The 12,667-nt window shown below is 42.6% G+C and overlaps 1 protein-coding gene across 1 annotated transcript in view; it reads left to right on the top strand.

The window, feature by feature from the left end:
- The window catches only part of Pah (phenylalanine hydroxylase), a 67,494-nt gene that overhangs the window by 35,028 nt on the left and 19,799 nt on the right, over window positions 1-12,667 (top strand). The window contains exons 4-5 of the mRNA XM_008832602.2: window positions 3,342-3,430; window positions 11,260-11,327. Coding sequence (XP_008830824.1) covers window positions 3,342-3,430; window positions 11,260-11,327 — 157 coding nt within the window. The remainder of the gene's footprint in view (window positions 1-3,341; window positions 3,431-11,259; window positions 11,328-12,667) is intronic.

Below are 12,667 nucleotides of genomic sequence, written 5' to 3' on the forward strand. Positions count from 1 at the left end.
GACTTTCATCTCTTTATCTTGTTTTCTTCTTCAGAAACTTCTAGCACTGAGGTATAGTTACATTGGTTTGCTGCTTATTTCATGCTACCTTTTACAAAATGTAAGCACTCCAGGGTGGAATCACTGTTGCAGTCACTTCTCATGCCCAGTACCTTCATGCCCAGTACCTGGGGTGAGGTGGGTGCTCAATGCATGTTGGGTGGTTCTTCAGGAGTCTGAGTGTCCACAATCAGAAGATGGTGTAACAAGAAGGCCTGGCTTGGTACTGCCTGAATTATGACTGGGTCTCAGGCAAGAGAGAGATGAACAATAAGGGAGGAATACTTGGGTTGAGGAGGTGGGGTTGTCAGTGGTGCTCCATGCAGAGGACAGGGCAGGCTCTTTGTCTGGGTGGGGGCCATTCATAGAGGCCCTTTGGTGGCAACATCCGGGAGACAGAGAGGCCTCACCATAGACCCTCAGCCCTGCCCTAGCTACAGTGGTGTGATCTTTCCACAGAAGTTATGAACTAGACTAGGAAACAGACCCCACTCTGGTGCTGACTCCAGAATTTCATTGTGCCAGGCAAACCTTGGGCTCAAGGAGAAGGGAACACTTGAGGCAAAGATTAGGTGCCAAGGTAGGAAATCATTTTTCATGGTAGGCAGGCAGAGTGTGTTGCTGAGTAGAGCCTTTGAAATCTCAGCAGTCTGGAGCAGGGACTTCTAGCAAGAGTTTCCTCCCTGTTCCTCAGTGCTGTCATCTGTAAAGTGAGGATAGCAATGCTACCTACCTCGTGGTACCATGGGAGGATGGGAGAAGGTAGCATGGGTAACATGTTGAGGACAGTACCCTGAACATAGCAGGGATCAATTCATAAGCTGGAATTACTGAGACTCCGATTGTCGCCACGCATTGAGAGCAGAAGTGAGCTGTGCATACAGCCATAGGAACCCAGGTATGTTTGAGAAACTGTAAGGATCCAATCAACTCCAGAGCCTGGGTTCTCAGCCAGGTGCCCTGTCAGCCTCCACAGCAGATGGTTGGTTTAGAGAAGGGTCAAGATCCAGGGACCAGGGACCAGCACGGAGGCAGCTGATATGAATCCTGACACCATCATGGACTGCCTGTGCACATATGTATATTTACACACACACACAATATAATTATAATATAATAAATATAATGTAATATAATGTGTGTGTGTGTGTGTGTGTGTTCATTCTTAAATAAGGGCATATTTAGTCATTCCAGATACTGGCTAGAAAGAAAGGACTGGTCCTGGGTTAAGTTCCTCAGCCTCCAGTAGCAAGGTTGGGTAGCACTTGGGAAAATGTTTGCCTGACTTTAAAAAATCAGCGTACTTTACAATGACGTAACATTTGTGTACCTTAGGTTCTCTGGTATATATGGTGATGCCAAAAGAACTTACCCCATAGGTAAAATATTTAGACCAGCATTCAGTGTTGGTATGCAATGTTGACATGGGGAGTAGAAATCTTATGCATATTTTATCTACAAAATTGAGACTCTGACTTCGTTTTATAAACACAGTTGGGATAAGCTGTCCTGGTTTGCTTGTTTGGGGGAAAATGAAATGCTGTTCCTGATTCTAGTCTCCAGGCTCTTGAGATCTCGGGTAGCACTTGCTCAAATTTACCACTAGATGGCACAAATACTCTTTTTCATCTCTCCGGAGGTGGGAATCAGCGCCTTTCTTGTGGGAAGCATTGGACTGTGCCTATTGTCTCCTTAACTTTTTCCTCACAGCAACTTCAACTTAAAGGAAGCACTCGGGGGCTGGAGAGATGGCTCAGTGGTTAAGAACACTGGTTGTTCTTGCAGAAGACCTGGGTTCAATACCAGCCCCCACATGGCAGCTAACAACTGTCTGTAACGCCAGGCCCAGGGGATCCGACATGCAGGCAATACACACATATACATAAAATAAATAATTTTTTTTAAGTTAGAAAAAAAAGAGACACTCCACACAAAATGCCAAACTTAGTGCCCGGCATATGCTAAGGCTTCAGAAAACATTGGTGGTCCTTCCTATTGTTAGTATTCTATCTTTACAGAGAAGGGGCTGATCACAGAGACAGTGGGCAGATGAAGCCAGGCTGGCACTGCTCACCAGTTCAGCACTGGCCTGTAAGTATGACTTCAGCAGTCGCAGCTGCTTCCTTGCCTCACTGGAAGTCCCCCCAACCACACCTCTCTGCTCTCCTCATTCTGCCACTGTTTTAGCCCCTGAGTGGTCTTAAACCAGTCATTTTGATTTACAGATTTTTAAAGACTTGATTATTATCTGCACAATAGAGGTTGTAATACGGTCCTTATTCTGAGGAGACTTCAGAAACAAGAACTAAAAAAGAATAGAGACTGTGGACAGTGGTTGCTATTGCTAAAGCCTTACATGTCCTCATGGTCTGAGCCCTGCATCCTCTCTTCCTTCCCTGACTCCCCCACCCCTCCCTCCTGTGCCTCCATTTTCTCTGCAACTACACAGCATTCATGGCTCCCGTCCTCCCGGGAACTCACAGCTCACATTTTCCAAGTCTTAGTTTGTTCTCAGAACACTTGTAAGCCATGAAGATTTGGATGGTACCCTGTGCCCTTCTTCCTGGTGTCTCCATAGGCAGAACACCATTATTACGGACCACAGAACTCAGGCACCTTGTCCTCTCCCACTACAGTGCTTCAGTTACCAAGCTCTGCAAGACCCAAGCCATCACTTCAGGAGTAGCTGTAACTGGCTTTGAGAGCAAAGGCTTTATAGGGATGCCCAAGGCACCTAGGAGGGAGGCATGCAGTGGGAAGTTGGGGTCTCATCTTTTTACCTACTCTTTAGTTAATCTATATTTGGGACTACATATAATATTTTTCTGATGATGAAAAATCATGAGAGACAATTGTGAAGGATAGAAAAGAAATGAGTCAGAAATAATTCACGATGCCTTCAGACTTGAGGGTTAGAGCTTGGTGTGGGTTTGGGTCAGATTTCCAAAAGTCTGACATACCAGAGAGGGGAGCTTTACTTTGTCCTGTGTTCTGTGGACAGGGAATGGACCCCTTAATGGGATTCAGTAGAGGACTATGTAGGGGACCTTCTCACTCTTTCTCCCCTGGGGTGGAGAGTCCTGAGGAAGAACGTCCCAGGTCAAGGCTCAGAGCAGGTCTGGATGCCTCCTTAGGATCTATTTTAAAATCAGTACAGTAATTTAGGAGTTATGTAGAATCCCACTTGGTGCTGCCATGAACTTGACTGATTGAGGCTCACACTGTACTTTAACCTTTGGCCAGAGACTTGGGCCATGGATTCTACCCTCTGTACTCAGGACTCTGTCCTTTCTGTGTTGCAGTGCCCTGGTTCCCGAGGACCATTCAAGAACTGGACAGATTTGCCAATCAGATTCTCAGCTATGGAGCTGAACTGGATGCAGACCACCCAGTGAGTCTATGCTCTTAAAATGAGAGTCCTTCAACCTCCTCTTCCCCTCTCCTCTAGCTTCTCTTCCTCTCTGCCCCTCTATATCCTCAGCTTGGAGCAGCATGGTTGTTTATTTGTTCAACAAACATTTACTGAGTTCCTCCTTACACCAAGGCCAAGGAGACAAAGATTAGCAAGACCTCACTGTCGTCATTATTATGATCGTTATCACATAATGTTAACTGTGAACCACTGGCTAGAAACTTCTGTCTCTAGGCAATCAAATGTAAGCCCAAATCACACAAAACCATCCCCATTTCTGCCTTTGTATGTTTATTATAGAAGTTTAAATCAAGTATTCAGGGAACAGCAAGCTATCTCAACAACTCTTCTACCTGTAAAGGTCAGTGGGGCAGGAGGAGGTGACACTGAATCTTCAAAGTTGAGTGACAGATGCTAGTTAGATGAGAAAAGGTTGGCTGAGGGGAGTCCATCTGCTGTGGCGACTCAGGATTCTGCAGTGCTGAGGCACTGTGGGGTTGGCTGGGAGGCACCTTAGGTATGATGGTAAGAGATTTCTTTTCTTAGGAAAGCAGTCTGTCCCATCTTGACCCAGAACATAGGGTCTGCATATCTAGACTTTTCTTCTCTAATGAGCCCGTCTTTTCTGCCTTGACCATCTGTTCTTTCTGTTGGCCTCCTATTCATTTGGGTTGGTGGGAAAAGTCAGTCCAGAGAGAGAGAGAGAGAGAGAGAGAGAGAGAGAGAGAGGGACATTTTCTTCCCTTTACTCCCGTGTCCCCTCAGAAGCCTTAAAACTCTCTGGAATTCATTTCTCTTTGCCAGCACAGGCCACAACTTTAGCTTTCTGGCCTTTCGGTGTCATGGATTTTATCATAAAACTGCAACTGACCAGGTACACAGTCTTCACTGAAGGGAAGGCACCAGGCTCTCTCTGTTCCTTAAGGTTTTCATTAGGTCGTGGGAATAGGGGCCAAGCACCGCGGGTGCTTTCTTGCAGGCTCCAGGCCTGGCGTCAAGGTGCAAACTGCAAGCAGACACTAACCCAGTAGTGAAGGGGTTGTTCTCCTGCAAGGACCTTCTGTTCTACTCTGTCCCTTACAGTCAGCATTATCCTTTCTTTCCCTGAACCCCTAGCCTTTGCAGGATACATTCATGTTTGTCTTAATACATCAGAGCCTCCTAAACAGCCACTTTGTGAAATGAGGGAAAGGAAAGATTGTTCTACAAACAAAGACAGTCCACCTTCAGTTTCAGCTAAGTGGGGAATGGAGGTTAGTGGTCCTTCACTCTGTCCCTCCAGCCTCATTTTCTTTGCTGCCACACTTTGTCTTTGCTGCCCTTCCCTTCTTCCTTTCCACAAACATCTGTCAAGCTAACAGTATTAATAGGTGCCTTTTCTTGAATATAGTATGTGTGCCAGACACTGTGCTAAATGCTTGGCATGTGGTTTCTAATTTCAGTATTTACCAAGGTAGGATTATACTTTTCTTTTTCAGATAAGAACTCATAGGAAGATGTGTCTGTGAGTTATGTTCCAAGACAGATAAAGGAAGGAGCTGAAGTGATAACTAGGAAGTGATTCCTGCCCCCTGGGCCCTGTGATTGCAGAGCAGAGGGAGAAGGGATGCTTGCTGTTCTTTTATTTCAAAGTGATGCCAGGAAACCGCAAAGTAGCAACTGTAAGCTAACTTGGTAGGCAGAGCCCCCATGGTTGTGTTTAATTTCCATTCTCCGAACTGATCAAGCTGTGTCCTTTACTTGAGTTGCTCTCCCTTCTCCCAGGCCCATTCTTTTTCTACTACTCATTTTCTAAGGCTCAACTCTTATCTCTTGCCTCTTGAAAGTCTTCCTCCTACCTCGTCTTTCGGCCTCAGAATTGCGCATGGTTACTGTAGGAAGGACTGTATGCACATGGATTTGCTGAATAATTTGAGAGTTCCACTTTTAGTGTTTCAAGAGCATCATGCTGTTTTCCATGATGGCCACGTCATTTTATATTTCCACCAGCAGTGTACAGCGATCCCTTTTCTTCAATGTTCCAACAATTATTATTGTTTATTTTCTATTTGTTAAATTTATTTATCATTAATGTGTGTATGTATACATGTATGATGTGTGTGTGAGCACATGTGTGGCAGCCATGACACTCCTGTGGAGGTCAAAGATCAATCTGTGGGAGTTGGTCCTCTCCTTCCACCAAGTGGGTTGAAGACATCAAATTCAAATCATTAGGCTTGAGGAACAAGTACCTTAAGAGACCCAAGGGTAGGTGGTGGAACTCAAAGGCCCATTCCAGAGTATATCCTCCTTATGTTCTGAGCCAGATTCCTGTGTGTTTCTCCATTTTTCATGAATGTGTCATTCTCTGAGTGCCCACTCTGCCCTCTGCACTCACATATTTACCTGGTACTCAACCTACATTACCTGACCCAATACACATGAGAAGTAAGCATGGTTAACAATCTTGTTTTCCTGATGAAGGAACTAAGACTCTGATAGATTAACTGGCCAACATGGGGCCGTGCTGCCAGCAAGTAGACAAGTTAGTATGTAGGTAGTCCTTGCTGGCCTGAAGATGAGCTTTAACTTCAGCTATGACATAAAAAAATGATGAACTAGACATCTCAGTCTAGAAGAATCTCTTAACAAAACTTCTGAGGTAAGAAAAGGAGTGGCATACAGACTCTGGTGATGTCATAATTTCTCATCTTACAAACTTTGCTCTGATTTTCCTCTTCTCTTCCTCCATGTTCCCTTTACCCCACCACTTCCTCACTGACAATATATTTTCCTGTCAAAACATACTTGGTTACATGCAGGGCAACCAAAATTGCTGCTATTAGCTTAATTGAGACAGGGTGATTATAAATAAATTACATGCAGTGCTACTGAAATTGCTGCTATTAGTCTAAATTGAGACAGGGTGATCAGTCATCACCAACTGCAGCTTAATTCAGAATGCATTTCATGGTGATGGCCATGGAGGCTGCATGGTCACCTGGCAACCCAAAAGATGAAAAGACAAATCCCTGAAAGGAGAGAATTTGGGGTCACAGATCTGATCACCAGTAGCTGGTTGAACCAAAGTCCCTGAGATCTGATTGGTAATAGCTCTTTGAAGACTGATAATGAACTTCTTAGAGACACTAGCTGGAAAAAAGCATGGTTAGGAAGCTTTCAATATTTATCTCCACAAGATGCTATACATGTCAGCTCATGCAATGCAATGAAAGAATCTTCTGCCACTTCCCTCAAATGATTTGAAATGCGGTTTTAATATTGTCTTGCCCCCCCTCCCCCATTATGAAAGAAATCCATACTCACAGCAGAAGCTTCAAAAACATAAATAGTACAAAAGTCAAACTATTTTTGGTTACCTGTTTCACCCACTCTCTGTAAGGAACATTTATTAGAGTCCGGCATATTCATTATATATTCCCCTGGACATAGTGGTATCTACTACATGTATAGTTTTTATTTATTTGAGTTTTTTATGTTTTTTTTTTAATGTATATAAGTGCTTTGCCTGCATGTGTATAAGTGCATCTGCATCATGCAATGTCCATGGAGGCCAGAAGAGGGCATCAGATCCACTGGAACTGGAGTTACTGACAGTTGTCAGCCTTCATGTGGGTGCTGGGAACCAAACCTGAGTCCTTTTGAAGAGCAGCAGTGCTCTTAACCATTGAGCAATCTCTCCAGGCCCCAACATACGTAATTTTATATTGAGTTTGTTTTCACAGGTGGAAAAACTTAAACCACCTAGACAAAGTATATTAAATGATGAACAATAGTTGAATGGGGGTGAGAAGTGTATGCAGGCATCCCTTTCCTGGAGGCATTGGGAAATGGAAATATCCATTAAATGATTCTTCTTCTGAGTCCTCACTTTCCTGCTTCAACTCTCATTTTTCAACTTGCCAGCCCCTTTAAGCCTAAACCTCAATCAAAATGCTGATATTTGCAATGAAGGACCCTTAAGAAATGATCTAATGGGCTTCAATGTCCACATTCCTAGGCTCAAAACAAAGCAAAAGAGGAGCTCAGTGGTTAAAAGCACTTACTGCTTTTCCAGAGGACCTGGGTTGGGTTCCCAGCACCCACCTAGAAGCTGACAACCATCCAGTTCCAGGGGAATCCAATAACCTTAACTGGCCTCCATGGGTACTGCAGGCATGTGGCAAACTTACATGCATGCAGGCAAAACATTCATACACATAAAATAAAAATAATAAAACATTAAAAAATAGCAAAAGGCATTCTCCAGGGTGCTTAACAGTGTGAAAATCTTTCTTTCATATTTAGGACTAGAGAGACATATATACTAATATCTGTTAAGACTGGCAGGTAAAGATGACAACTGTTAAATTTATAATTAAATTTATATTTTCAGTCCAAGTATGAAGATATGGATAAGTAAATGTTCATTGGTTATTCAGGTACACAGGTTATCCAAATTATGTTGATGCTACTTGGAAATGATATCATGATGCCCAATTTTCTTACTAGATCATCCCAAATCCCATCATAAGTGAACCTTATGATTATTGCAAGTTGTTAGGTCCCTAAGGCCTGACATAGTAGCATACATCTGTAATCTCAGCACTCGGGAGCCTAGAGCAGGAGAATCTCGGGTCAACTTGAGCTACTGTCTCAAAAACAAACAAACAAAAATCAAACCTAAACAAAGAAACAAATCCCCAAATTCCCTATTTGTTTTTTTAAAAAGATTTATTTTATTTTATTTTTTAAATATTATTTATTTAATAACTACATGGTTAGAAGAAGCATTTCATTGCAGCATTAACATACTCAGGTACAGTTTCCAGAGCAAAGATTCATCTCTTTCAACATTGGCTGTAAATTTTTAGGTTCACAGTTGAATTAATGCTGCATCTCCAATCTCTATGTATCTGATTATTACTAGTCACAGTCAGTTACTTTCTGAGATCCTTGGCACCTGAGCATGGATATAAAGTCATCAGGTAAATTTCAATGGTAATGTTTGAGTTGTTGGCCCAGGTGGCCCAAGAGACTCCCAGACAGTAACCCAGCACAGAACTGGGAAAATGAACAGCAAACTCCAATCTTATCTTAAGGAATATTGGCAACTGATTGCTGCTAGATGAGGAACAGCTGATCTTCCTAAAACAAGGAATTCTGGATAGGCTGACCAGATTCAGCAGATAGACAAGTACTGCGGAATGGCTGGGAGCACCCACAACACAGTAGACAGTAACAGGGATGACAGAGTGTATGGGTTCCAGTGGAGGAGGGAGGAGGGCTATGGGAAGGTGCCATTTGGGATGTGGGTATATAGAAGAGTAAGATTGTTTGGGATGTTCTGTGTGAAATACACACACACACACAAAATCAACAATTAAAAAATGAGTTATATTTGAGGAAGAAGCATAAAAATTTGATTTATTTTACTTTTATTTATGTGTGTGTGTGTGTGTGTGTGTGTGTGTGTGTGTGTGTGTGTAATATGTGTATGGGTGCCCGTGGAGGCTAGAAGGTGTTGTTTTCTCTGGAGTTGAATTTACAAGTGGTTGTGAGCCACCTATGTGGGTGTTGAGAACCAAACTCAGGTCCTCTGAGAGAGGAGCAAGCATTCTTAACTGCTGAGCCATCACATCGGCCCCCTTATTTGTAATTAGTGACTTAAAACCAGCCAGTGCTTTAGGGAAAACAATGGCTTGAACTTCATTTTTTATTAACTAATTAATTTTATGTGTATGAGTGCTTTGTCTGTGTGTATGTAAGTATACCATGTGTATGCAGTATCCATAGAGGCCAGAAGAGGGCATTGGATCCCATGGAACTGAAATTACATGATTGTTAGCTCCCATGTGGGTGCTGGGAACCAAACTCAGATCCGATGCAAGTGCACCAGTGCTCCTAATGGCTGAGCTACCTCTCCAGTCACAATGACTTGTACTTTTTAACAACCATGTCATGAAATCTTCTTTAAACTGAGAACTAACTTCCTACAATAGGGATTTGGATTTGGAATAAATAATGCATAGCAATTTTACCTTATTTTTCTAGTGTGAAGCATTTAGAATTTGACATTTCTCAAAACCCTTCCCAGTGAACTAGACCCCTCCCCTTCCCCCATCCCTTCTGCCCTGCCTCTGCTTCTTTCTGCATCTGTAGCTCTTTCTGAGCTCCAGGTTTTCAGCAACAGATTCTGAGCTGAAATTGCCATTTTATACAAATTGAGTGTGGGTTTCTTGGGATTTCTGATTTGCTCTGATATTAAAAGCAAACAAACAAACAAACAAACCCCAACAAACCAATCAAGCAAACAAAACAAAGGGAACATTAAAAAAAATCAGAGAATAGTTACCATTTAAAGGGCTCCTTTAAACATGGCACTTCATGACATATAAGCCTCAGTATTTGATTCATTGAGGCCATTTTGGAGGACGGGAGAGACAGATAAATTGCAAACTAAAGTGATTTATGGAAGGAATTGTTAGGAAATGCTTGTAGGGAACAAAAACGAATTCTGCAGTGATGGACTAGTCTCTTGTCTCACCAAAATTCAGATTACAATCAACTTTTCTATAAAATACCCTTTTCACCAATTGGATCACTTCCAACTCATCATGTGCCCCACCCCACCCAGAACACTCAGAGGCACACTTGGCTTCTTTTCACTTGGAAATACGCTGCTTGGAACGACTGGAAAAAGGCTGCCTGCCAGTCAGCCTCGGAGAAGAAGCCATTATCCGTCCTGTGTCCAGAGGTGGATTTCTCAGTCAGTTGAGCCCCTGCCAGGTTGTAAAGGTTGACAGTTACTGAAGTTTAGTAAAAAAAAGCAGAGAACTGGGCAATCCACAGCCTGGCCTCCCCACTAAGCTACTTCCTCTGTTTATTTTGGAAAGAAGGGAATAGTCATACTGATCCACCTGAAAAACTTGGGTCAAAAATTACAATAGTTGGCACCTGGTGAATGTCATTGTTAGAAATTGCCTGCAGGGCTTGGTGGCACACACCTGTAATCTTAACACTTGGGAGGCTGAGGCAGGAGGATTGAAGCCAGCCTGAGCCCTATAGCTCAAGAAAATAAGAAAACAAAATATAAAGTGCCATAGCCATAAATATGTCCCCATTTGTCTATCAGAAAATGAGGAGGAAACTCCATACTGATTTCCATAGTGGCCGCCTTTAAAAAAAAATGAAAACTGTGATTATATCTCAGTCAGTAGAGTGCTTGTTGTAGAACCATGAGGACCCAGCTCTATCCTCAGCATCCATGTCAAAATCTTGGCGTGGTGGCACAGGCTTGACTCAGAAAACGAGGTGGAAGTCTTTTGAGGAACAACACCCTAGGTTGAACTTTGTACTCAACTCTCCCTACACATGTGCACACAAACATGCACACCTACCTACACACCCACAATCACCCCTCCGATACTCACACTAAAGAAGTAAGGGGGCATTAGTAAGCACATGCCACTTGCCAGGAATTAAGTGGATATTATGTCTTCACCACAGACATCTATCTCACTGACTTTGCATAATCTAGCTGTTTTAGAAGCTGGAAATACTGTAGATGAGATATTTTTAGAAAGGCAAGAGTATACTTGTAGACATTGGAATCATATGATGGGGAAGATTTCATTGAATTGAAGGTATGGCTGACAGTGGGTCACAACAGTGGGAAAGCCCCCTCTGTATTTAACTGAGATTGTTTTTAGGGTATAACTAGAGAAGGGAGACATGTATTGTCATAGCTCAAAAGTTTCCACTTAGATCCTTGATGGAAGTGCTGGGTATCTCCCTTTTTGAGTCATCAAGTGTCTCCTCTCTCCTAGGGTTTTAAAGATCCCGTGTACCGGGCAAGACGAAAGCAGTTTGCTGACATTGCCTACAACTACCGCCAGTAAGTCTTCCCCGTTGGAGAACAAAGAGAAGAGCACACCCCTCACCCTTGCTCTCTAGAGGTTGGAAACCATCAGCCCGGAACACCCAACTTTGTGTCTGTGCATGAGTTTAAACCCTCTCCTTAAGACACGTGTTTTAAAAAAATTTCCTCTAGGTAAAGCAAAACTATCCACTGTGCTGGGACCTAGCTTTTTCCCAAGCTTTGCTAGCTAATTATGAAGTGTCTACATAATTACAAATGCTTCCATCCAGCATGAAACAGCCTTTGGTCTTCTCTACATTAAGCCAAGAAGAAGGAAAATGAGAATCATTTACATTCAAGAGGAAGCTGGAAGCTCAGTTGAAATAATGAATCATTGAAGACTTAGACCAGCCTCACGCCAGGCTTTTACTTTTATCTGTGTAGAGTCACTGTAGGATGGCTTTTTTTTTCATGTTCAGAAGCCATGTTCCTCCTATCTTATTATACCCAAAAGAAAATAGCAATATCAAATATGTTGTTTGAGAAGAGAATGGCTTTACTGTTCTGAATTCCTTTGGAGCTATATAAATCTTGACATGGGAAACTATGTTGGGGGAAAGCAGTTTCTGAGTTAAGGAAATAAGAAGAGACATGTACAAAGAGATCCCTGAGTCATCCAGAAGGCTGAGGTAATAGCACTTTAACAGCTTTGGTAGAATATCTGTGATACAAAGAGATGCTGAGACTTCATACACTAAACACAAAGCTACCTGCAAAATGGAAAGATATCCAGAGAAAGCAAGAACATTTCCTTCTCTGAATGACTCCCAGTAGTAAAAGGATCCAGAGCCACATTGCCTCAATCCCACCGAATCAGTACAGGCAAGAGATTTTCAGAGTCAATGTGTCTATCATCTCCTTGCTAAGTGTATGGAACTTTGTTAAGTCACTTATGTGTGTTATTTTGTTTAGACTTGTAATAACTCCTTATTTTTTCAGATGAGGAAACTGAAACTTAAACACATTTAATAACTTGCCCAAATCATATAATTAGTGGGTGATAGAAGCAGGGTTTTAGCTTTGTCTATCCCACTATTCTTAACCATTTCCATGGTGTCTAGCAACTCTGGGCCCAATCAGGTACAAGACACAGGGTCTTAGTTTCTCCAGCTTGTGTCTTTTGTGTTGTTCTTGTTGTCAGGCTTGATCTCATCTGTCTCAGAGATGGGATCCATTTGACACCTCAACTCAATTAGAAGTTCTGTCTCTTCCCTACAAAGTCAGCCGAAGTTCTGTAACTGAGCCTTGTTAGCTCTGAATAGACATAGACCAACCCATTTGTCAGCCAGTCACTAAAGTCAAGGCAAAGAAAATCA

Source organism: Nannospalax galili, unplaced genomic scaffold (assembly GCF_000622305.1).
Source record: "Nannospalax galili isolate Female #2095 unplaced genomic scaffold, S.galili_v1.0 scaffold415, whole genome shotgun sequence".
In the NCBI taxonomy this organism is placed as follows: Eukaryota; Metazoa; Chordata; class Mammalia; order Rodentia; family Spalacidae; genus Nannospalax; species Nannospalax galili.